The 26647-nt window shown below is 39.8% G+C and overlaps 1 protein-coding gene across 2 annotated transcripts in view; it reads right to left on the bottom strand.

Moving 5' to 3' along the window:
* DMGDH (dimethylglycine dehydrogenase) overlaps positions 1-26647 on the bottom strand; it is a 44671-nt gene that overhangs the window by 14712 nt on the left and 3312 nt on the right. For both annotated transcript variants that reach the window (XM_081212745.1, XM_081212744.1), the window contains exons 3-14: positions 24181-24279; positions 20985-21149; positions 19046-19250; positions 14592-14840; positions 12283-12481; positions 11076-11245; positions 9476-9629; positions 7765-7930; positions 6678-6808; positions 5591-5808; positions 5231-5388; positions 3181-3240 (exon numbers count right to left, since the gene is read on the bottom strand). In XM_081212745.1, the coding sequence (XP_081068871.1) occupies positions 3181-3240; positions 5231-5388; positions 5591-5808; positions 6678-6808; positions 7765-7930; positions 9476-9629; positions 11076-11245; positions 12283-12481; positions 14592-14840; positions 19046-19250; positions 20985-21149; positions 24181-24279 (1974 nt within the window). The remainder of the gene's footprint in view (positions 1-3180; positions 3241-5230; positions 5389-5590; positions 5809-6677; positions 6809-7764; positions 7931-9475; positions 9630-11075; positions 11246-12282; positions 12482-14591; positions 14841-19045; positions 19251-20984; positions 21150-24180; positions 24280-26647) is intronic.

The following is a 26647-nucleotide window of genomic DNA, read 5'->3' on the forward strand; positions in this document are numbered from 1 at the left end:
TGGCATGAAAGCCCAGCTGTCCATCTCTTCCTTAATCATGGCATTCCACTTTGTGCTTGGCAACATATAATTCATATAATTTGACATGACTGCTTACATCCATAGCTCACTGTTGAGATGAGGTTAGAAGGCTATCAGTAGCAATACAGCATCTCTATTGCTCCTTGTGACAGTGACTCTGTTATGTCCTCCTGACCCTGCCTCAGACAGATGCACAATCATATGAGTGGAGTTGAGGTGGTCTGTGTTTCTTCCAACTGATGAAGCATCATAACCATCATGATCACCACTGCTTGTCTGTGTCACTACGTTATGCCTGCTGCAGCAGTTCTCTTTTTAGGAACAGAACAAGTGAGGCCTTGTTTTCCTTGGATTTGATTAATGTTCTCCATTGCACAGGCAATATGCTGTCCCTGCTGCTAATGTCAACCCTTATTTCCTTCCTTTCCCAATTTGACACTTTACCATAAGGTTTTTGATTGATGGGTCTTTGCAGCAGTCAAGCACAATACCAACCCTGCTGCAAGTTTCCTTGAAATTCTTCATAATATGCACCACAAAAGCATCCAAATTGTCTCAAAAAGTCACTGCATCCTTGGCTTTCACCATGGCTGGAAAGCCTTGCCCACTCTATGTATACCAATCCCCAATAGCCAAGGGCTGACTCTGACCAAGTTGCTCCAATCAGATTTTTTTTAAAAATGAAAACATCAGAAAAATGCCAGTTGATAAATATTAATGTCAGAAACACAGAGACTGATGTAATTAATCTTCATATAACTTCCATCAGTGAAAATGAATTTTCTGATCAAGGAAGTGGTCCTCTAAAAATAACAACCCACTTTTTAGCAGGTCTAGTTACTGACATTTTGATTCCTTAATCAAAACAGCAACACACCCATACTTCTATATTAGGCACAAAACCCCATGGGCAAGGCAGACCTCCCTCAGCCATTCCATAGATGTGGAATTCTGACATAGCCACTTTTACCCCTACATTACCATGACCACCTCAGTCAGCAGACCTCCATCAAAATTAAGTTGTTTCCTGGATTTTCTTTGTCTACATTCAGCCATTAGGCTGTTTTTTTCTGAAAACCAGCAACACCAAAGCAGTGATAGAATTGAAAATATCTCTCACAACTACTACTACTGCTGCTGCAGCAAAACTGCTGTATATGGTTGCTTACCTGTAATAACTGCTGCACTTTTAAAAATCAAAGATATGAAAAGCCTCAAAATAATTTATACTTTGACCAAAAAAAAGTAATGAAGACTAAGGTTACAATCCCACAAACATTTAAAGTCAGTGAGACTCCCTTCTGAGTAAACAAGCATGGGATACAGTTGCACTGTTGCAATTCTTCACATAAGGCTTAATTGGCTAGGAAAGTGCATTCCAAGGTTTTGTGGTGTTTTAAAGTCCCAAAAATGCCTATTGTCAAAATGGAATAGCAATAAAACCAGCCTGACTTTCTAGTGTGAGCATATATGGCAGAATACGAAGACTCCAATCAAAGTACTGTCCTTCCATTTATGTCTAAGGTTTCTTTTATGAGCAAATTGTATAAAAGGTTCTGATTCCCAAATTCTTTTTTAAAATTGTATTTAAACTATTTCTAGCCTGCTTTATAGAGCTGAGAAGCTTTCAAAGTGACTTACAAAAGATTTGCTCAATTAAACTTTCATTCAAGTGTGGTATCAGGAAAAGAAAGATAGTATCCCTATGGTGCCATGATTCTTTTCAGGTGGCATTTCCTTCCCTCATCCTTGTACTTCCTTGGTACTGATCTTTGGCCTCTACCTACTGTGTAACAGAGCGCATTCTGATCCTCTGAGGCAAGGAAGTGGAGCTGCTTAGTAGGAGTATTAGTCTGTCATTTGCTTTCATTCTATATCATACCTGAAGAGATTTCATCTAAGTATTTGTGACAAATTGTTACAGCAGGTGCCTTCTACGATGTAACCCTTGGTATATTCTCTTATACGCTGTATTCGTTTATAGGAAACGTTCTCAGTAGCAATTGCTATTATTTTTAAGCGAAGTGTGCAGATGTGTAGAGTGTAGATAGAAACACCCAAATTGTGAGTTTGTTTTCTTATCCAGTCAGAAAAATAAAAGGAGTTAATTAAGGACAATGATGTTTGGGTCCCTTGGAACTAAAATATTATAATTCAATCTGTCAATAAGACATGCGAACACCTTTTAATGGCACAATTTATTGGGTAAATCTCTTATGAATCCTGGAATGGATCCAAATTATATACACAAAGCTACTCAACTGAGTAAGAGAGCAGCAACATCTGCTGCAATCTGCTTTAGCCATCACCTTACAGCACACAAGAGCCAGGCCTGTGCAATATTTTGAAATTAATTATTCTTCATTGGCCATTCCTGAATAATTCCAGGACAGCCTTCCAAATTAAATTCCCTCGACATGTAAACACAGAAAAGTCTTTTGCCCCTAGAGGCAACTAATATTTGACAGACTTCCTATCCTGAACTGTTCCACCCATGTATATGCTTTTTTTAAGGAGTCACAATTAAGACTTTATCTGCAAATTTATTTCTTCCATTGAAGCAGGTGAATAGTTTAGGCTTGTGTAAACTTCTTGCCTCCATTCATGCTTTCAAAAGGCTCTCTGTATTTTGCAGTAAATTTATTTCTCTAAATGCTGGAGATAAATATCAGCAGCTGGACATTTATTATACTTTATATTCCCCTCTTTTTAAATGAACTAAGGGTGATATACATAGGGTCCCCATGTTGTCCCAAGCACTGACCAGACCCAGACCATCTGTAAAATCTCACATACTGAATTTGCCACCACACTTACAGCTGTCCAGTTGGATTGTAGGAAATATAAATGGTTTTGCAGTAGAAATTAAAGAAATGAATCAACCAGCATCCAAAATTCTACACCAGAGCAAAATTCATTTCAGATAAAGAGATGCACAAGGAACTAGTTCTGATTCTCACATTCTTTGGCAGATGGAGTTAATTAGTGGGACCAATCTACCTATCAAAGCAACATTATTTGAAACCATTCCTCCAGCATACAACATGGAACAGTGCTGCAGAAATTTATCAATATCTGTTTTGAAGAGTTTATATATAATACTTGCAAACCCAGGAATAATTTCATAAATATATATCTCGGAAAATGTTTCAGACCTACCTTATTTAATTTTATAAAATATTTCAGTCCGGCTTCCAGAGGATTGGTATCACAATTCATCTGTTAAAAAAATATGCAATGAGAGATTTAATCACTAGATGGCATATTTCCTTCACGTCTTTTCACTTTCTCATACTGTTTTCCATTTATTTCTTTATGAACAACAAGTAACATCTCTTTTGTTAAAGGATTGTAATTCTTAGTGACATTTGTATCTCCAATAAAAAAATGCAAGTATATATTTCTTCAATATCTACAGTTAAGAAGACAATAAGAAATGAGACATCCTGCAAAAAAAGCCTTTACTCCACTGAGAACTAACCAAGGAAGATGCAATAATCATTTACTTGCAAATCTACCTCACTATCCCCCATCCCACAGTGAACAGCTAACTGATGCCTCAGTTGTTCTTCTCATTTTCAACAGGTAAGACAGTATGGTGGAATTCTATGGGATTGTTAAAGTGAGACAATTGCATTGGCATGCTCTCTAAACCAGGTGTAGTCAGTGGTGCCCTCCAGATATGGGTTATATTACAACTTCAATCACTCCTGACCATAGGCCATGCTGGTGAGAGTTGTAATCTCAACATCTGGAGTGCGCCATGTTGATTATCTCTGCTCTCCAGGTGAAACCAGAGAATTCCATATCCACAGCAGTTTTTTTGCATGTAGAATCATACAATTGCAGACCCAGAAAGGGACAGCAAGAGTCATCTAGTCCAACCCCCTGCAATGTAGGAATCTCAACTAAAGCATCCAAGACAGATGGTCATCCAACCTCTGCATAAAAACCTCCAAAGAAGGAGAGAATTATATACACATGCATCATTACCTACTGAATTACGGTCGTAGCATTTTGAAGGAGCTACCTCGGCATCTTTTTGCCGAGAAATATTAGGGAAATAAGAAGCTGGCTTATACCAATTCAGAAAATGCAAAACATCTTTAGGAAAATACCCTGAAGTGCAAGTGGAACAATCAATCAATCAATCAATCAATCAATCAATCAATAAGCAAGCAGTCCAATGTGGCATGAGCAACCTCAGTTGATGTGGAATCCTGACTAGGTAGGAATGGGAACTGAATGGAGGAACCAGAAGAGAGGCATGCTTAAGCAAGCAGAATACTGAACAGGAACATGTCACATGGTTCTTTCTTTGCTTTTCCTGTTCATCCTCTGCAACACACATCCACCATACAAGTGCTCATGTATTAAGGGGGAAGCACCAGCAAGGGTATATTACCTCCAACTTTATCAATAACATTTAAAAAACATTTGTTGAGTTTTATTTTGTTTAAATCCGTGGAAGGTGTGAGCTCAGCCTCCTCTAAAATGGAAGGAATTTCATAATATCCAACATTTTATGAGAAGGATTGGGACAAACAGGATAGCTAGTATTCATATTCTCTGTGATGATAGGATATATATCTAAAGTGTGTCATACAAAGGCAAAATTGCAATCAGTGCACATTTTGACTGCTGGAACAGAAATGCCTTGAGATAAATGAGAAGGTTCTTATAAATTCCTCATACAGCAGAGGAAGGAATTATAAATGCTTCAGAATAAAGGTTTGTATCCTGGATACATCTACCTAAATGTAGGTCTCATTGACTCCACAGTGCATGCTGTTTTCTCTGAAGACAAACCCTTAGCTCTTTTCAAAGTAACCTGCTAAAATGGGTGTAAGGATCTGGGCACAATTTCAAAGCCCCTTAGGAGCTGAAAACACTTTAGACTGAAACGGCTCAGAGTTTAATTAGCATGCTCTAAGTAAGAATTCCACCCAAACATACTACTGTGATCTCTTAATTGAACAGACTTTTTAATATAGAGGAAAAAGAAACATCGGTGAATTAAAAAGGAGGCTTTGGTGCCACAAATGTAATTGAGAATACTGTTTGCCCCCATGAAAAATAGAAGGTGTAAATCATAATAGTAGCTGTTTCTTATTTTACTCTTATCAGGCCTTGAAGAAGCAGAATAGTTAAATATGATTTACCTGTGACCAATACACAAATAACACGAAAGAAAGGATTATATTCAAACCTCTGCTCCCCATGCCCGAAAAGCCTTTTCTAGCCTTAATGTATTCATCACATATGTTCCAAAGTTGTCAATTCCTTCTTCACGGCCTGCTTCCATGATAGCAGAGTATAAAGGTGCAGAATCTTCTCGCCTGTGGTACAACTCCCAACCCAGTTCACCTATTACAAACCAAAGGATGACATCTTAATCAAGTCTAGAATTAAATTATGGCCGTGCTTATTTAAAGGCATAACATGAAAATAAACATTAAATGACCCATCACTGCAAGTAATAGTGGTATTACTTGCAAGCACTGCTGCCTTGTATAGAAACCAGCTGTTTTGCTTATAACAACAATAATCCCTCCCCCTCCCGCCTTACCTGTATAGGAGATTCTAATTGCAGTAACAGGAATACCCGCAATGTTTAAATGTCTGGATTGTAGAAAACTAAATGCTGCATCACTGAGATCCTCTGTTGTCAGCTTCTGGAGGACTTTTCGTGCATATGGACCAGCTACACCCAATACTCCAATTTCTTCTGTGACATTTCTGATCTCAACGTTAAATTGTCCTCTAGATGCCTCCTCTTCAATCCATCTGAAAATAAAAGGCAACATTTTATTAATCCAAACATTAAAATGCATAAAATAGCTAGGTTGATAACTATGACTATCAGGTAAACCCAAGTCATGAAGAACGTCTCTTGTACCTCTGAGACAAGCTCACCCCACTCCCTACTGTCCCATATTCAGATTCCAGATATATATATTTTTTAATGCATGAGATACCCAACTGAATAATAATATCATCCACCAATGCAACCAATTCCCACAGCTTTTCTGAGGCTATCACAACATTTATCACTACAAATATTTATAAACCTCTTTTTGAGCTCCATTTAGTTTTTTATCAAGGAGCCACCAACAGAAATTAGTTGGGACCATTAGTCATTTCTACCCAAATAAATACCCGCCTTGCTAGTATATGTCCTCTACACTATTTGCAGTGTGCAATCATAGTCTGCTGAAGCCTTTGTTTTACCAGGATAAATAGGCTGAGCACTCTCAGAGAGAGGTGAACAATACTTTTGATTTATACCAGCAACTTCTGGAGAGAAGATTCGTAATCTCAGTATTTTTACGATGTACTCTGAGCTATTTACAATGTTATCTCTGATTCAGAAGATCCCAGGATGCATAAAGGCCAGAGCTCAATGGTGAAGCATCTGTCCCAGGCTCAATCTCTGGCATGTCAAGGTAGGGATGGAAAAGTCTCCCTGCCTGAAACAATGCTACTCAGTGTAGACATTAGTGAGCTAGATGGACCAATAGTCTGGCTCAGTCCAAGGCAACTTAATCTGTTCCTATGTGCTCTGGCTCTTGCGACTTTCCTGAACTGCAGCTCCTTCCCTATTTCCATCATCACAAATGGCTTTTTAAACTTCAGTAGTTACAATGTACACTGACCTCAAGTCATGAAGCTCTGACCCAGAACCAGTAATTAACAAAAATTCCCCTGGCTTTAGATGAGAGACTGTGAGCTCCGCATAGACTCTGCCTCTTGGGGTTAACATATGACTTATATTTGTGAAACCTATCTGAATAATAAAAGAAGAAGAAATTATAATACAGTACAGCAGACATTATACAGTATAAGGAAATTGAGCTCTTCCTAGAATACACAGGCTGCAATCCAACACAGACTTAGGCATGCTTAAGCACCACTGATTTCTATGGGATTCCTGGAGGCCTCAGTTTTGGTTTTGCTTCACACAAGGATGGGGGAATGTCAGTTTTTGTTTCTCTCAGTTTCTCGTTTTTCTGTTTTTCAGTTTGTCACATTTCCACGTCAGTTTGCAATTTGAAAATTCAGCAGAATTTTAGTGCAAATTTCTCCTAATATATACATTTTTGTAAGCAATTTCCCCTAATATAATGCATTATATATATTATTTTCACTAATACAGTATGTATTTGTATGCTCACTTACTCCAGTATATATGTTTTTGTGTACATGACTTGGCTGGAGAACTGTACTGCAAAGTATGGAGAACTATGTAGGCATAGCTGAATTTCAGTTTATGCATTGCTTTGGTAAGTACATATTAAATAGGTTCACCTGTTAACATAAGGATAGGGAGAAAATTTAGTTAACAGAATTCCTCATTCATCCCGACATTTGTCCACCTGATTTGGAACAGATTCACATTCACAAATTTGGGGTAATGTTTAAATAAGGCTTAGGTGCATAGCATCTAATTTGTTTAGCTACAATTCCTGCAATCTTTGCGCAACTAAATTTTGAGGCATGCAGCTTCCACAAGGTGGGCATATGTGAAATGTACAGACTCCAGTCTAACATCATGTCTATAGTATGGGTATGAGATTGATCCAGATCAGGCCAAGTGCACACAGGAAGGTGGAGGTAGATGTAATCCTACTTCCTTACCACTCTTAGGCTCAGTACAATTGGGACTTCATATGAATATAAATTTATTTTAAGCATATATTAAAAATAATCTTAGACCTATATTGCTGTTACATTTCCATTTACCTTTGGGATCACATTTGCAATCAGACGGTCCAAAAATTTAGCAGAATCACTGCCTTTGATGCTAATCTTGCCAAATGGAGTGAGATCAATCACACCCACTTTTTCCATCACCTGCTTATATTCACGGCCCACAGGTTCAAACCAGTTTGTACGTCGAAAACTTGGCCTAGAAAAATAATAAGTGCATTTTTTAAGAAAAGGACCTAGTAATTTTCAACTTAACTGTAAGTAGCCCTCTCACTTTCCTTTCATCTACCAACCCCTTTGGACAAGTAGGGAAGGGGAATGAAACTGAAAAATCATAGGCATACCTTATTTTGGCAAGTTTATCAATAGTTTCCCTAACTGTAACTTTAGGTTAATGCTTAATTTAATTACCAATGCTGCTCAACTCCATTGAGTGGATGTTTTACATTAAAATTTATTAATTATTGCATTCTATAGACAAAAACTAGGAACTCCACAGATGCAGGTATAGAAGTGCAGAATATAAATGCAATACAGTACAAGAGTAAGCATAACGTAGAAACTTCGGTCATCATGGACAGACCCTTAAGGTCACTTGGAGTCCCAACATACCTCCCCAGTAAAACTGTAGGAGACTTTCTGCTGTTTCCGTTTCTTATACAAAAGGGTTAAGCATATGTGGAAGGAAGAACTATTTTAGATTGGTAACTTTTTCACCTGAAGTTACCCCCCCAAAAAAAACCCTCAATAGCTCCCGTGAATTAATCTTTAATGTTGTCATTTATTTGTTTTGCATTTCATTATCAGCTGGAGATTATCACAAGTTCTTATAGTATGTTTTGAAGATTAAGGGTGAAATCTAATAAGAGCCATTGAGTGGGATCACGGCAGCAAACCACACCCATTACATATACATGGATGTTTATATATCTGCAATATGCCTATACTCATACAAATTTAACAATGGAAGTGTAGTGGGGACTATGCTTTCTGTAAGCCACCAACTGCACACCTAAACCAACATATGAACCATCTGCAGGACCAGCCCATGAATGAGGTGGGATGAGGCAGCTGCCTCGGGCAGCACCTGAAAAGAGACGGCATTGAGGAGGAAAGGAACCTCCTGCCCCGCTGCTGTTTTACATGGCAGGGTTACCAAAACTGCTGTGCAAAGCAGCAGCAGCGGAACAGTGGCTTCTGCTCTTCTTCATACTCTTCCAGGTGCTGTCCCTCTCTAGGTGGCCTCAGTGAATATGCATACTGCTCTCATAGCCTATGTATACTGCATACTGCTCAAATAGCCTATGTATGAATTGACAGGGAACCTGAGGGTCATCTAGTCCAACCCCCATCCAATTTGAAACCATACTGAACCCTGCTTAGCTTTGCAAATGCACTAGCAGTTTTATTGCTGCACCACCAGGAGGGGTTTTCATGTCATCCCTACCCACTGGCCATGCACTTGGTGTTGTAAAACCATGAAAATATTCCTCTTTCTTTATTGTAACTGCTACCAATTAAACTGCTTCGAAGTTTTTTTACAATAATGTAGTGCATAAATTTTATTAAATGAATGAATGAATGATACCACTTCCTCTTAATGTGCATTTGACCAACTGAACAGTGATACTATGTTTCAGACTACGGTTCACAATCCTTTCTTTATTTTAACAACCCTGAACATAATATTGCTAATGCTATTAATTTGGCACAAAAGAACAATCAATAAATATTTTTCATTTACTTGTATCCAATCTCATCCCCAGGTTTGTAGAACCAATGAGGCTGCTCCCATCCTGCATGGAATCCCATGGAGCATTCCGACTTAAGGACTTCATAAAGCCCACTGACTCTTGCTGTGGGTCTCCCGGCAAATCTTTCTTCTTTAGGATAGCCAACTGCAAAACAAACAAACAAAATCAACATGGTAAAACATATGACAATGAATCACTTATTGCACATGTACACAGTATTTTTCATGCAGCTACAAATAATGCTTTTGAAGAACTTTGCAGGCTGTGAAATATCATAATGATGGAAATAAAATAAGCAAGGTAAGCAGTACAGTGTAAACTGGATGTCAGAGAATGGTCTGAATCAGCGGAGTGAGGAATGCATTCTCAGGCAGAGATGGGGGGATTCAACCCCCCACCCCCCTGTTTCCAGTGGTTTCAGAAGCAGAGAGACACAGATACTGAGCAGTTTCGACAGGAGTTGCCTAGTTACAAAATAATGGAAAGAGAAACAGAAGGGAGGGAACAGCCAGCAGAGACGACATTAGAGAGTGTGGGGGTTCCTCCCCCCCAAAAAAACTAGGAGGTCCATCCGTATTAGAGAACAAAGAATGCAGAGAGGAGGAGGAACTTTCTGTTGGCTCCCAGGATGTTGCTGGGGACAGAAAGGGGAAGACTGAGAGTAGACAACTGCTCTCCTTATGGAGAGATGTTGTCACGGTCTGGTTTACGGGTGGTCGAAGTCCTGGTGGAGGACATCGGGACCGGGGGCAAGACAGCGGGGTGGGAGCAGGAACAGGAGTCCGGAAGCCAAGGGTCTAAGGGTCAGGAAACCAGGAGTCAAGAAGCCAAGGGTCCGAGGATCAGGAAGCAAGAAGTCAACAAGCCAAATGCAGCAAAGCAGGAAGTGTGTTGCTGTGGCAAAGAGCCAAAGGGAAATGCTGACCTTATATCCCTTCCCGGCTCTTGCCACCAGGTGCTGTGAGTTACCAATTCGCCTCACCTGTGCAGCCACGCCTTGGCTCTTCAGAACAAACTTAGGAAAGCCCCAGTCCTGCGAAGCCCTACCGGTCACAGGCCTGGCTCCTGCACACACTCCTGACAGATGTGGATTTTTGCAACCAGATGACTGAATTAAAATGACTATAAAATATAAACTGCTCATTAATTCTTGTCTGTGAAGTTACCAAAGGGAGAGGAGGACTCTCCATGCCTGGCAATGTCCCAGCAAACTACAGTGGTACCTTGGTTTAAGAACAGCTTAGTTTATGAACAACTTGGATTAAAAATGCTGCAAACCCAGAAGTAGGTGTTTTGGTTTGTGAACTTTGCCTTGGAAGCAGAACATGTTCCGCTTCCTGTTAAGTGTGTTCCATTTGTAAATTGAGTCCCCTGCTGCTATGGGAAAGCACACCTTGGTTTAAGGAATGCTTTGGTTTAAGAACGAACTTCCAGAACGGATTAAGTTCGTAAACCAAGGTACCACTGTACAAGGCAAAGCCCTGCTCTCTATTAGTCTGGGGGTGGGGGGAAGGTGAAGAAAACCAGCACAAGAATTCTCTACTCAATTGCTAATTTATTTATTTTTCTATGGGGAAAATTACACCTTACCAATATTGTTAAATCCATAAGATTCTCTTGCTTTTGCTGCCGTGAATTCTGGAGTGGTCCACTTTCCATACCTATTTGGATCTAATTCTATTAGATCAAAAGGAGGCTCCCCACTGAGTATCCAGTCACTGAGATACTTTCCTATGCCACCAGCATGGATGATGCCGTATCTGGGGAAAGAAGAAGAGATGGGCAGTTCCCCCACGAGCTTATTTCACATAACATTTCAGTACAACCTTTGAGGACTATAAACTCACTTCTTATTATCTTCTCTATGACCTTTTCTTTGGGGGGGGGTGCTTTCTCATTACTGGAAAGTTAGACTTGTTAAAAATCTGGAGCACTTATGCAGCCTGGAATTTAAGATGGGACAGTGTGCTCATTTGTTAATTATATCATTTGTTTGCTTTGTGTTATTTTATGATTTCAAGCTAAATTATACCTGAGATCTTTTGTAACCTGCCCTGGGCCAGTTCAGTGACATGGCTGGGCAAAGCCCAGTTAGGCTTTGAATTAAAGATTAAGTGATTACAGCAACAGAACAAACATCTGAGTTCCAGCTACATTTGGCTGGAATTAAATTTGTGTTGTTGCTCTGTTTTCTCTGTAACAGCATGATAACCTTGGCTTTTATGTCATGATGAAATAATATGTTAAGCAAGATCAGACTGCCTAGGAAGAATAACTAATACCACCAACACTTACCACAAATTTAAATGCCACAAATTTAAGCCCACTGGAAGTTGGGCCACTTAAATTTCTTAGACAAATTTTCTTTGTACCAGGATGCATTTCACATTCCTTTCTGCAATTCAAAAGCTGTGATACATTCACCCTCTAGTCTTTGGCCATGGACTTGTTAGAAGCTTTTTGAAAGTCCAAGAATGTCAACCAGATTCACCCCTATCTTCATGTTTGCTAACACTCTTAAAGAATTATAAAATGAGACAAGACGTACATTCGCAGAAGCTATGCTGATTCTTCTTCACTCAAACTTGTACTTATGCTTGACAACAGACTTTAAGCTAACAGGACAAACTTATTGGAGATCACCCCCACCCACAAAATCCTTTTAACAAAATGGTGTTACAGAGGCCACTTCTTTAAGAACTCATGTAGATACCATCCAGGACCCAGTGAAGACAGACGTATAAGTATAAATTTAACATTTACAAGGTTTCTCCTAACAATAGATCAATTTACTCACCCAAAACCAATAGCCACCCAATAATTTCGAACACCCTGATGTGGCCCCACCATAGGCAAGATATCTGGAGAATATGTTATAGGGCCTGCAACTACATTGATAATGTCTGCTTGCTTTAGGATTGGGACCATTTCCATAGCAGCCTCAACATGATCCATTATTCGGTCCAAATCAGACTCAAAAAGCTCCTTCCCAAATCCTAGAAAAAAAAGTTTTGAGTCATGCATTTGTTATTTTCCAATTCCAAAAGCTCTTTAGTTACACAAAGCGCTTATTTTTTCAGGATACACACAAATGTTGCAGGATAGGAGTTGTATGTTGAGAATCCCCATCTGCTGCCTTGAAGAGCACAAAGTGAAAGACAGGCTTATATAGGAAATCTGAGAACAAGTTAATGATGCCAGAAAGGCTCTTTGTCTTTACAAATATGCATGTGTAACATACATATATATAATAGTCACTCACAGATTCCAGTCACCGAATATCTTTGCAAAACATAAATTCAATTAATTCTAACAAGTGGTGAGCTTGATAATTTGCATCATTGAAACCTAAACTTTGTAGCTATAAAGTAAAGGTAAAGGGACCCCTGACCATTAGGTCCAGTCGTGGCCGACTCATCTCGCTTTATTGGCCGAGGGAGCCGACGTACAGCTTCCGGGTCATGTGGCCATCATGACTAAGCCACTTCTGGCAAACCAGAGCAACGCACGGAAACGCCGCTTACCTTCCTGCTGGAGTGGTACCTATTTATCTATTTGCGCTTTGATGTGCTTTCGAACTGCTAGGTTGGCAGGAGCAGGGACCAAGCAACGGGAGCTCACCCCATCACGGGGATTCAAACCGCTGACCTTCTGATCGGCAAGTCCTAGGCTCTGTGGTTTAACCCGCAGCGCCACCCGTATCTTGCAAAAATAACAATACACCTAGCTGTATCTTGCATCTGAAAATAAACTAATTTCTACCTCCCATCGCATCAAACAATACAAGAAATATTTGGCATTTATTTAACACAATTCTTTTTATCTATTTTACTGATGCAAAGACATGCCTATGTGGAGTTCATCAGACATCCATTCCCCTCCTGCCCCCAGTCCACCAAATGCTACTTTCTTCATCTGGGGAAAACACAGCTATGTTCATGATCTCCATGCTATTTACAACAAAAGACCCAGATGCAGACATGCAATTTGCAGCCATGGCCTTCCACACTTCACCAGTGCCACTAAAGTTTCATTCATAGCATTGGTATAAAGTTTTGTCCCTGTATCAGTAACTGTATCTGGCTGCAACCATCAGCACAATGACAAAAATAGTACCACTGTGATCCACACAAAGGATAGAACTAATTAGCAGAACTGGGCTATTATCCCATGATTGTGATCCATGAGGATCCCCACCACTGAGGAGGCGTGATGGCCCAAGCAATGGGAGGTTGGAAGTTTCGAGCAGCAAAAGTAGCTTAGAAAGACTCAAAGGTGTGGGTTCAGGCCCATGGATGGTGCTCCCATAGCTGAATCCAAATATCTCAATTGTCTCAGCCAGGACCTAGAGCAACTGATTAAGTTTTATAGCAGAGCTAGGGAGTTATTGGGGACGTGGGTGGCACTGTGGGTTAAACCACAGAGCCTAGGACTTGCCGATCAGAAGGTCGGCAGTTCGAATCCCCGCAACAGGGTGAGCTCCCATTGATCGGTCCCTGCTCCTGCCAACCTAGCAGTTCGAAAGCACGTCAAAGTGCAAGTAGATAAATAGGTACCACTCCGGCGGGAAGGTAAACGGCGTTTCTGTGCGCTGCTCTGGTTCGCCAGAAGCGGCTTAGTCATGCTGGCCACATGACCTGGAAGCTGTACACCGGCTCCCTTGGCCATAAAGCAAGATGAACGCTGCAACCCCAGAGTCGGCCACGACTGGACCTAATGGTCAGGGGTCCCCTTTACCTTTACCTTTAAGTAGTTATTGACTAGAGGCTTCACCCACTAAGTGATGCCTCTTGACCTGTTAAAGGTGCCTCCTGCTGCAGCCATTGGGGAATATGGTTTCCAGTTGTGGGGAAACTCTCCTCAGGGCTCTCTTGATCCCTAAGGAGTCTATGGACAAGCCACCAGAATCTGGTGGCAGAGGCGGCTCCTGGGGGGTGTACCATGGGGGGGGGGTCTGCTGCCCATGAACACACATGCATCAAACCAGGGAGAGGATCCATCTCCTCTCTGAGCCTGCATTTGCCAGAGAACTCTGCCTCTACTCTAGGATTATGACAATCATATAACTGCAGCTAAAGCCTGAGATTATTTTTCAAGCAAAATTACCTGGCGGGACTCCATTTTTTACCCAGGATTCCTGTAGTTTCATTTTTTCTGGACTTTCATATGGGCCAAATAAAATCCCATCCCTTTCTTGTCTTAGATAATATGAACCTTCTAGGTCACGAATCACAGGAAATTCCTTTTTAAGGGCTTTCACTTCAGGAATAGTTGCAGTAACAATGTACTGGTGATGAACTGGTATGAGTGGATGGGGCAATCCAATCATTTTCCCTATTTCACGAGCCCAGAAACCTAGAAAACACAAAGGACAGAAATGCAAATATTAGAACGAAGTACTTGGAAACTAAAGGAACAATCTTGTTGATGTGTGTATTCTGAATCCCCTCTTACATCAAAAGATATGGCTTTGAACCACTGCTGATCTCAGCTGTTAAACCTAGGAGTCCCTACTCAGCAAAGGGAAAGGTTGAGGATAGTTTCTCTCTGTCTGTGTCCTGCAAACCAGTTAACCATTCCTAGCATTTTCCTTGACCTCTGAAATTTTTGCTACTATGGTTCCTCTTCATTACCTCTCTCTCTTGTGTAATCCCTTCTCTTCTCTCCCCTCCTTGATTTTCTCTGCTGCTTATAATACAGAAATGGCTCTCCTGCTCATCCCAGATGTCTCACATTTCTAAACCTTGCCCTTCTGCAGTCCACCTGAGCTTAATGCTAGGAAGCTTTTTGGGAGGGGAACCAAATTTCATTGCTGTCTCTCTCTGCAACCAAGCTGCAACTTCCTCATATGGGAACGATGTCAAGTTTTTGTGTATGTAACTATTTATGAACCTTGGAAGAGGAGTTTTAATAATAAAAGCAGAATATTACTTAAACAAGGAGATGATTCAATAGTGTGGAACAGTTTGGGTTGTTGTCTTTGACAAAGGGACAACTCATTGGAGGACTCCTCCTTATGCCAAAGATCATCATGTTTTCCAAACAGGAAAAACAAACAGAATGCCTACATTTGGTGGGAATGTTGCTTCAGGATGGCAGAGGTTGCCTGTGGAGAGAAAATTTATTTCTGTGTTGGAGGAGGCGAACAAGGCATCATCTATGGGCACCACGGCTTTGATAGTTTTCACTTCTCCTACTTTATTCTACTAACCTTTTTTTTCTAGTTCTAAACTACCACTGTTCCAGCTAACTACTAATAGCACCCAGAGTTTCTATAGACAGTATTGGACAGTGCTGAGAATAAGATAACACCACAGGCCACCTCTTAGGGGGCTGTCTCTAAAAAAATTTAAGTCCAGCTTTTTGCATTCAACTCCACCCATTTCTATTAATGCTCCTATTTCTCAAGCTTAATCATGAATACAGTTGTTTGCAGCTGAGGTTTGCCTCAGATTTCTGCTGTGATTAAAATAGCAGAATAAATGTCTGCTGCTGATAACAGCCAATTTAGTCTTGGCCATGAATCATAGACACATAGAATTGTAGAGTTGGAAGGGACCATGAGGGCCATCTAGTCCAGCCCCCTGCAACGCAGGAATCTTTTGCCCAATGTAGGGCTTGAACCCAGAACCCTAAGATTAAGAGTTTCATGAAGTATATGCTGAGCAAAAAGACAAAGTGAAACATGGAGGAGGAATGGAGGGGAAGCTGGTAATGAGGCAAAAGCCTGTTGGCTAAAACCCTCTGTCCCACTTTATAACTTAACATTAAATAAGGACACTGCGTAGGTCAAACAAGAAATAAGTTATCAAGTAGTTAATGAGCCACAATCCCTAGAACACTCACAAAACACTGAGGTTGTTCCTATCCATGCACCAACACCACAGGCAAGAGTGGCAATAAGAAGTGGCTGTGGGATCTAGGCAGGATTTGTGTAACAGATTTGGGATACACACACACACACACAGAGAGAGAGAGAGAGAGAGAGAGAGAGAGAGAGAGAGTAATTTCTCATTTAACTGAAAATAAGCTCAAATATAAAAACAGCAGACATTATACGGATTAATTTCCAAACAGTGATTTGGAAGCTGGGAGCATAAGCAGGGCTTGTACCCTTATATCTCCTTCTCTGATATGGGGTGCTGGTCTTTCCTAATGTTCTCTACTAATAGTTTGTCATGCTGTACAAATTGCCCCCAAACCATAATTTTAAACCATATTCCAAAGGGGGTTTGCAAACTGTTTGGAGATGAGCACTAACCATGGGTTACTGAGTCAAACATTGTTGCAAATAACAGCAAAAAGCTAGGAAATGGAGGAGGGTATGTAAAAAAAGCAGTGAAGGGGTGAGCAAATGAGACAACAAGACAGAACACAATAAAATAATTCAGTGAAATATCCAGACCACGCTTTGGAAAATGTGAAATGTACCATCTGAATTGAGCAACTGGATGAGAAAGGGGTTGAAAGGTAAGCGGCTGTCTAATGAACCCAGCTATGTTTTGAGTTGGCAATATAAACTTAGCAATATAACAGGAATGAAAGCTCACAGTAAATTATTATTTTCTTTTGGAGAGGAGGGTATGGAAGGAAGGAAGAAGATTGGCTGCTAGAGTATTAGGAACATCATAGCTGTTTACCTACCCTGACCCAGGACATTAATCAATGCCAGCTCTAAATGTTCCCTTTGGTTGAACATTGTAACTTGACAAGTATGCCTTTGGTTTAATAAGTTAAAAAGAAATGAAAGAGCCTGAAGAGATGTCACAACTTCACATCTCAATAGTAAAACATTGCTAATTACTGAGTATGTAAGAAGATATATGAAATAGCAGTGAGGAAACCGTGGCATGGATGTCAAAGGTCCAAGTCACATGCAGTGCCTGCAAGAATGGGTTCCTGTGCCATTCATTTTACTGTTGTAGGTTATTCCTCAGCACTGAATAAATGGGGTGTACTGATGGTATGGAACTGTGAAAAGTGGTAGGGTAAATGGTTTGCTTGGAAAAGATTTGAGGTCTAATTTCTGGCATCCCCAGGGAGGGCAGGGAAATAAACCCTGTTTGAAACCCTGGACAGTCTCAGCCTATGACCATCTGCTGTAATGTTGCAGCCTATTACTCAAAACTGACGACACTGAGCTAGCAGGATCACTGATGTGATTCAGAATAAGGCAGCTTCCCATGTTCCAGTGTACTCATCAGAGCCCTTTTTACTTGTGGTATTTATGCTATAATTATAAACATTAATACATTAGAGCCAAATGGTTCCGTTATTATAGATACCAAATTAAATACTCCTTTACTCACACAAAAATAAGTCATTTTCTAAATGACAGCAACTGCATTACATTTAGGAGCCGAATGTACTGCTGTTGGTTTGGGGTGCTAGAATTTGAGGGTGCCTGGATTTAGTAAGTGCTGGGCTCAGCTTTCCATGTCCAGGTCAGCCTAATAATGGCCAACTCTTTAAGCAAACAAATGGGGCAGGGAGATGGGTGATTAATAAAGCAGAGATTCTGTGCCAGCTGGAAAAGGGAGAACCTCTCTCTGAGCTCAGAATTAGGTAGAAGGACAAAGGCCAGTAGTAGAATTTCAGGATTGCAGTTTGCCCTGGTGTGCTCTGGGGGAAATGGTTTTTCAGTCAGTAAGCTGAATCAATCTAGGCAGCTGCCTAGTGCAAAGTTAAGAGTTACGTGACAGGGAGAGAATGGTAAGCTGCAGGGCAACATACAAAATATCTGATGCCTTCTTGAACCCAAGACTGTGCCTATAAGAGAAGCAAGACCCTCTTGGAGTGTAATGCTGTGTCTACCCCTCCATCCTAGGCTCAATTTGTATATATGTGTAAATAAACTATATATCATAAAGACACCACGATCTCCACTATGTCTCTTTTCCAAAGGAAACAAACCCTGAGTATGCGCCTGCACCCCTAGAATCTTGCACTGCTGTGGAGATTGGGGTGGTGTCTAACAGTATCTTAACTCAATAAAAAGGCAAAAGCTATTTCCAGGAAACACGGACACGCAACCCATTTTAATCTTCTAAGTGTTTATAATGTGTAAACATAATATAATGCCAAGCAAGTGTTTCCACAATTCATGGAGACATTTTGGACTGGAATTGCCTAATAGTGTGGCTATTTCCTCAGTTTTCAAAGTCAAAGGTCAATCTACATGCAGGAGTCCTGTTCTCATATCCTGGTCCTAAACTAATATACATGGAAGGAAGATTCACAGACTTACATAACGGCATTTTTTAAAACCAGAATGCTAATAACATGGAATGTACATTATCCTATCATTAAGCAATGAAGCATGCTATTCTAGGAACTATTAAAATTATTATTATTATTTTTTTGGGGGGGAATCACTGCTTCATGCCAAATTATCTTCCAGGAGGTCATCAAATAGCTAATGCAAAGCATATATCACTTGCGTTCTGCATGGCATTCATTAGAGCATTTGTGCTCAATCTGTGTTTAGTGTGAGCTACTTCATCTGGCCTAGTTAGGGTATTAAATTTTCCAAAGACATGCAAATATATTTCATTTCTTACCAGCTGTATTCACAACTCTGTTTGCATGAATTATTCCTTGTGGAGTTTCAACTTCCCATGTTCCATCTGCTCTAGATTTTAGGTCAGTTACTTGGACTGGATAATTTATCTGAGCACCATATTTCCTGGCCCCTGCAGCCAAAGCCATGGTGAGTGAGTAAGGGTCAATATGACCATCTCCAGGGTTGTACAAACCAGCTAAAACCTAAGTGGGTCAAACAAAATGAAACTGTGTTAGTATTGTTATGTTTTCTTAACCAACATGTTAGAAATGGAGGATATCTACATATTAGGACTTCTTTGAACAAGGAACTGGAGACTTGTGTGTAATTTCTAGGAAAGACAAATTCAGAATCTGGATGTAAGAAAAAACAAAATAGCTAAGGGTTTCAGCAAAAACCAAAAAGAACAAATATAGCATGGAAATTCAACTTACCTCAGTGTTAATCAAAGATATTCGTTAAAATCAATGGCTGTATCAACACATAACAGTAGATCAAAAATAGTGTCTTTTTTACATGAACTGATCAGACTTCCTTCACTCCTACACATTGTAAAAATCATGATCCTTTACTTAGTATTACTTCCAAATCAGAGATTATGATTTGTTTCATTCAAATAAACCACAACTGGTAAGCCAATAACAAATCTTGTATTTGCTTGGAGAGAAACAAACCCCAATACCTAGTCCGGATAAAACGCAATGCCAGAGTTCACTGTTTGTTTCTCAACAGTGTGAATGCAAAGAGTGAAACAGGTTCAGCTCATGTATGGTAAGCCACAGTGTAGGTGGCTTTCCATGACATGGAAATGCAGCCAATGGGTGTTTTGCTACTCAGTTCAGGAGAACAGAATTACAACCAGTTTAGGTGTGTGGAACCTTTGGCCTTCCAGATATCACTCAATTACAATTCCCATAGGCCCCTACCAGTGCTTTTTTCTGGGGGGGGGGACAGGGTACACATACCCCTAAACATTTTGTGAATCTAAGTTTGGCCTCATCGAGGGGCAGTATTTCAATATGAGTAGGAAAATGAAAGTACCCCCTAAACATTTTTTAAAGAAAAAAAAGCACTGGCCCCTACAATACATTGTTACTGTCACAACGATCAACATAACTACAGTGGTACCTCGGGTTACATACGCTTCAGGTTACAGACTCCACTAACCCAGAAATAGTACCTTGGGTTAAGAACTTTGCTTCAGGATGAGAACAGAAATCGTGCTCTGGCGGCGCAGCAGCAGCAGGAGGCCCCATTAGCTAAAGTGGTGCTTCAGGTTAAGAACAGTTTCAGGTTAAGTATGGACCTCCGGAACGATTAAGTATTTAACCCGAGGTACCACTGTACTCAAAGTGTCCTTTGTTCCCTCATCTGAATATCTGGTGGCTGTTTCTGATCAAAACCTTAGGAATTACCAAGGATTTGTAAAACCAAGAGGCCAATATATTTACACACATTAATAAAGGATTCTTCTACCATGTCCAAGTTGCTCTGCTTCATTTTTGCAACACTGATAAAGTTGGTTTTGAATAGATCACAAATATACATTGAACATTACAATACTGTCAGCTGCTGAGCCTTCTGCAATAAATCCTAATAGTCAAGTCTTGCTTCTGTACCCAGCACAGCCTGCAGAATGCCAGTAACATTTCTGCACCTGTAGCTCCTGTCAGAATGACCTCTCACGCAGACTGAAGCTCATTCTGTAAATGACACACTAAGCTGGATATTGGATACATAAAAATGGCACCCTCTGTAAAATCTGCTGCCTGAGGCAACTTCTTTCAAATGGTTTCATGTTAGGAAAATTTAATAGAGTTGTGTACTATAAAATAATCTTCAAATTTTGAAGAGGGATATTGAATCACAGAGTCATATTTTCTGCATGTAAAATAAATTTCACATCATTTGGAAATAAAATAATTGAATTTGTTTACCTTTTCCATGTTTATTAAAGGGAATAATTCTTGTACTCTCTCTGGCTTGATAAGATACTGCTCTGCTGGGTGCCAACCAGCCCGAGACATCTGGTATTTAAACTCATCCACCCTCGTTGGAGTTGAAGCAATTCTAATACTTCCTGGCTGATGAAACCCAACAGCCTAACAGGAACAGAAAAAAGACTATCAGGTTCCCAATATAGAATACTTACAAGCAGTCCAATAAAGTCCTAAATGATAACCATGGCATAGTGTATCTTCAGAAGAGGCTACAGAATAAATAATGAGTTGCTATAATTAACTTTATAGTTATTTGAAATGTACCAACAGATTAACCACTTTAATTTTTAGTTTTCTTTTCAATTCTGTTTAATTCTGGGCACCACAATTTAAGAAGGATACGCCTGACAACAAACCCCAACTACTGGATTCTTTTGCCCCATCTTTTTGTGCCTGCTAAACAGCTGTGTCATGCTTATGATATTTTATTCTCTTGTTCATTATGCTGTTTTAAATGTGCATTTTATATTTGACTTCACTTAGCAATGGGGTTTTTTAATGTTTAAGTTTTATGTTAACTTTGTTTGAGTTAAATATGTATTCTGTAGTTGACCTCCTTTGTAATGTTTTATTTTGAAATCTTTAAGATAATATTTTAGTTTTTCGCTAATTATGTTGCTTTGACTGTATACTCTATATTTGACTTTCTTCAGATTGTTTTATTGATGTTTTAATATGCTGTAAACTGCTTTGAGATTTTTCTTGAAAATATAAAGCAGTATAGAAATGAAATAAATAACAAAATAATAAACAATAATAAACTGGAACATGTGAAGAGGAGGGCGACCAGGATGGTCAAAGGTCTGGAAACACAGCCTTATGAGAAATGGTTGAGGGATTAGGGTATGTTTAGTTTGGATTAGAGGAGTCTGAGAGGAGATAGGACAGTCATCTTCAAGTATCTATAGTGCTGTCGCATAGAAAACGGAACAAGCTTGTTTCCTCCTGCTCCAGAAGGTAGGACCAAAACCAGTGGCTTCAAGTTACAAAAAGGAGATTATGAACATCAGAAAGAATTTTCTTACAGCAAGAACTGTTTGACAGTGGTGGACAAACAGAAGTTTTTAATAAGAGGCTGGATGGCTATCTGACATGTATGATTTAGTTGAGATTTCTGCATTGCAGGAGTTTGGACAAGATGACCCACAGGGGCACCTTCCAACACTACAATTCTATTATTCTAATACAAGTCATACTTTAATGTTCAAACATAGTTTTTAAACACTCATTAGTATTTTCCAAAGTAGCAAACAATAAAACCAATCATTAAAACAAAACAAGGGAAATTATTTGACGCTCCACCTTCATGAAGTTGAATAAGAGGGCACTGACAAATTGCCATTATCATAGTATTGTGAGTTTGTGTGGTGGGGAGATGTTAGCCTATATCCCTGAGTCACTTCTAATTCCTGGGTCTAGCAAAGATTAAATTGTTGGAATAGCCAGGCCAGATTCTTGACCAAGGCTGCAAGGGAGCCTGGGTACACCTCTGCATGTATGCTCCCAATGACATACCATTTGGACCCTTGCCCTTCTTGGATGATTAAGGCTAGCAAGGTGGTAATGATTCACTGGGCCAGAGATTTTGGGTATAATATACAGTTTGAAGATTGGGTTAAAGTATGGAATGATAATTTGAGATTTACAGCGTGCACCACGTTAAAGGAAAATGTTATGAAAATGGTGTATCACACTGGTTAAATTAGCAAAAATGTTTAAAACTTGTAATAAGTGTTGGAAATGTAAAGAAAAAGAAGGAACCTTTTTTCATATGTGGTGGGAATGTAAGAAGGTGAAGGGGTTCTGGGAGATGATATATAATGAGTTAAAGAAGATGTTGAAATATACTTTTGTAAAAAGACCAGAAACCTTTCTCCTAGGAATAACAAGAAATGAAATAAATAGAAAGGATTGTAAACTTTTTCAGTATGCAATAACAGCAGCGAGAATATTATTGGCCCAAAAATGGAAACAGGAAGAATTACCGGCTCTGGAGGAATGGAGAATGAAGTTAACGGACTACGCAGAACTGGATAAATTAACTGGAAAAATAAGATATCAACGAGATCACAAGTTCACTGAGGATTGGGGAAAATTTACAGATTATTTGAAGACTGTATGTGATGAACAAACAACGCTACTGGGTTTTGAAGAAGCTTTGTAAAAGTATAAGGAATATTGCAAGAATGTAAATATGTTCGAAAAGGTATTTTAAAAGGCGATACGAAATTTGGGGAATGCGTAGATAACAATTTTAACATGGATGATTGTCAGAGAAGCTGAGGGAAGTCTAAAAGATGGAAATATGTTATTTGTGAAATTGTTGGATTGGTGATATTTGTGTAAAACCTAATAAAAAATTTATATATATATATATATATATATATATGCTTTCGTAGATTTTCACGGGTACAGGAATGTAGGTTTTGGTGTCTTCGGGTGTCTTCCCGTGTAAGAGTTGGGGTGTCTAGGCGACGTTTCGACGAGGTCTCACTCGTCATCTTCAGGCTGGTGCTTTCGGCTTCTTGTTACTAGAACAGAGCTCTGTTCTAGTAACAAGAAGCCGAAAGCACCAGCCTGAAGATGACGAGTGAGACCTCGTCGAAACGTCGCCTAGACACCCCAACTCTTACACGGGAAGACACCCGAAGACACCAAAACCTATATATATATATATATATATATATATATATATATATATATATATATATGGTGGGGGATAAGACTGGGTGAGTTCAGGATGTGGTGAATGGGTCTCTGTATGAGGAGGTGGAAAGAAGGAAGGAATAGTGCAGCCACCCCTGTAAAAACCCACCCTAGACTCAACAATATTTAACAACTACCACCTGGTCACAAATACCCCCTTTGGGGGGAGGTATTGAGAGGGTTGTGTTTGATGCAGCTGCAATAATTCCTGGACCTCAGCCCCTTGGCTTTTGAGCTATAGTGTGCCACAGGGCACTATGTTGTCTTCAGTGCTATTTAAAATCTACATGAAGCCACTGGGAGCAATCATTAGGGAGTTTCTAAAGTTGCTAAACAACCCCAAGCATGCAAAATGTTCTTGCTTTGTGCAGAATGCTGTATTTCACAAGATTTTGGATCTGTAATAAATATATTTAAAGATACACACTTGTCCAGTCTCATCTTCTAATTGTTCATAAAGCTTGATGCTGTAGTGATGGATCTGCTTCAGATTTATTCCAGGGTGGAAATACGTTGTCAAACCTGCCTTTTAAAAAAGAACAAAAAAAGGATACAAATGGGGGTGTCTTCAACAAAACATTGCAGCGTGGAATGCTTCTGTTCATGGTTCCAGTCGCTCCACCCCACCCCATCCCCACTTACCTGTTTTCCTCCCCCTTCCCCACTAAGCATGTGGGTCCCCCACTGAGCTTTTTTGAGCTCCCCACTCCGTTGAGACAATTTTGTTCCACCACTGCCACATTTGGGGTTTTATGGAGGTGAGGGAGGAGAAAGACACATTTGTGCCCAATCCCTGCTACATTAAATTGTTTAATTTCTCCATTAACATGTATGAGCAACTCTCTTTTTCACCCCTGGGAAAAATGAAAAAGAGCTTCTCCTTGAGAACCAAGAAGTGACCTATTTGAACACTGAGACAGTTCCTTCTACGTAGCTATGCTTCTCTGTTCTCAGTTCTAGCCATTTTACTCTATACTCCTTCCACCCAGTTTCCCCCCTCTTAGTCCCTCAATGTTCCATGCCACTGAATTATTATGGAGCTGGGGTTTTGGAGGGTAAGGATTTTCCCTCTTAAGGTTTTTCTTTCCATCAGATTTGTTTTACTTGTTCATACCTTAGAGCTATACTTCTCTCTTGTGCATAAGCACGAGCATAGGAAGACTAAAAACAGCATTCTTATATAGGCTACACTTTGCATGCTTCACTGAAAGATGAAATAATCCCTGTATGTTGTATTCTGCAAATCTAAGCTGCATAATTCTGGGAGTTCAATTTATTCTTTGTCTAAAAACCTGATCCTATCCTTTGGCTGGAAACGAATGGCATAGAAGTATGTTCATTCTAGCACAACATAGTTCATAACCAGCACAGTCATCTCTACCTTACAGGAATGCAAGGGCAGGGCCTTACTACAATTCTGCTCTAGTGCTTTCTGTATCATACTAGTTAGTGCTGCCTGTACTTCTATGATCAATATCCTCAGTGATATCTATACTGCAGGAGTGTTTCAAAACATCTGCAATAGGCTTTGCCAACCTAGACCAATTCCCTCACCACTTCGATGTGTAAGTTTGGGATGGAGAATTAGCGATAAAAGAGAGCTAATGGAGAGCTCCACTGGGCTCAGAAAGCATTCTCAGAAAATTCTTGGAAAGACTTGAGTTTTCTCAAAGTTTGCAACAGCTTTAATTATTAAGCAAGCCAGAGGAAGCTCATCTATTCATAATCGCTTAAGTGGTTAACACTGAGTGAATTCACTGAGTTCAATGGGACTTACTCTCAGCTAAGTGTGTATCTGATTTCAGCCTAAAATTCCAATGGCAAGCACATCAACACAGCTTGAGAATCAAATGCTGAGAGCAGCATCAAATGCTCAAGGAATTTATGGAACCAAAATACACACTGAAGTTTGGTCTTGGGAGGACACACTGTGCAGAATTATGCACACAAAATTTGAGAGTCACTATATTTCATAAAGCCTATCAAGTGCTACTTTGATAATTTACAATAGTATATGAATATGCAAGGTGACTAGAAATGTATACCACTTCAGCAGATACGGTACATGTTAGTAATGTCTAATTTGGCTTTACTACAGCCACCACCACTGACACACGATATGATATCTAGGATTACCCTGAGGCTGCAAGCTACTGAAAACAACTTCTTCTTGGTAACTAGCTAGGTCACTGCACAGTTTGCGTAATATGGATCCAGCTACTAATCTGTAATTCCCACATGGAGCAGAATGCCTTGCATAACTACAGAAATATAAATAGATTGTTTTTCTGTGAATGCTATGGTTAGTATATGCAGGGAACCTTGCCAAATGGTCTTCCTCTCTCCATTAAATCAGTGTAAGAGTTTTTCACCTTTCAATGCAATCCTGACAATCTTAACAAGGCAGAGGCAGAATTAAGATACAACATTAACTCAGGTCAAACATTGGAGTCCTGTCACTTTCAGAGATGTGGAACTGCTGGTCTATGCGTAGTGATGTAAGAAGGCATTGTTTTCCATTTCTGTATTTGTAAGCAGGCAGCGCTGCTTCCACTCCATTGTAGTCATCATCTGCCAAAAAGTATGCTATTCGTCTTGCTGTCAACTGTAGTGAAATTACCTAACGTGTAATTAATTATATAAATTATGTTGTCGTTACATTATTCCACCCCATTCATTTCAATGCAAAGGAAACACAATGAAAATGTGAGGCGAAGGTAATCAATTACGTATTGCTTGCAGGCTGAAAGCAACAACAACAACAACACTGAATGCTAAACACATTCACTGGATTGATTTCTGTTCCAGACATGGGAAAATAAGCAAACACTGCCAATTGCCACTCCTGTTTCTGTTTTCTTAGGAATTCTCAAACATCCCTACCCATGGGTCAG

This window comes from Podarcis bocagei (genome assembly GCF_964188305.1).
Source record: "Podarcis bocagei genome assembly, chromosome: 11".
NCBI classification, from domain to species: domain Eukaryota; kingdom Metazoa; phylum Chordata; class Lepidosauria; order Squamata; family Lacertidae; genus Podarcis; species Podarcis bocagei.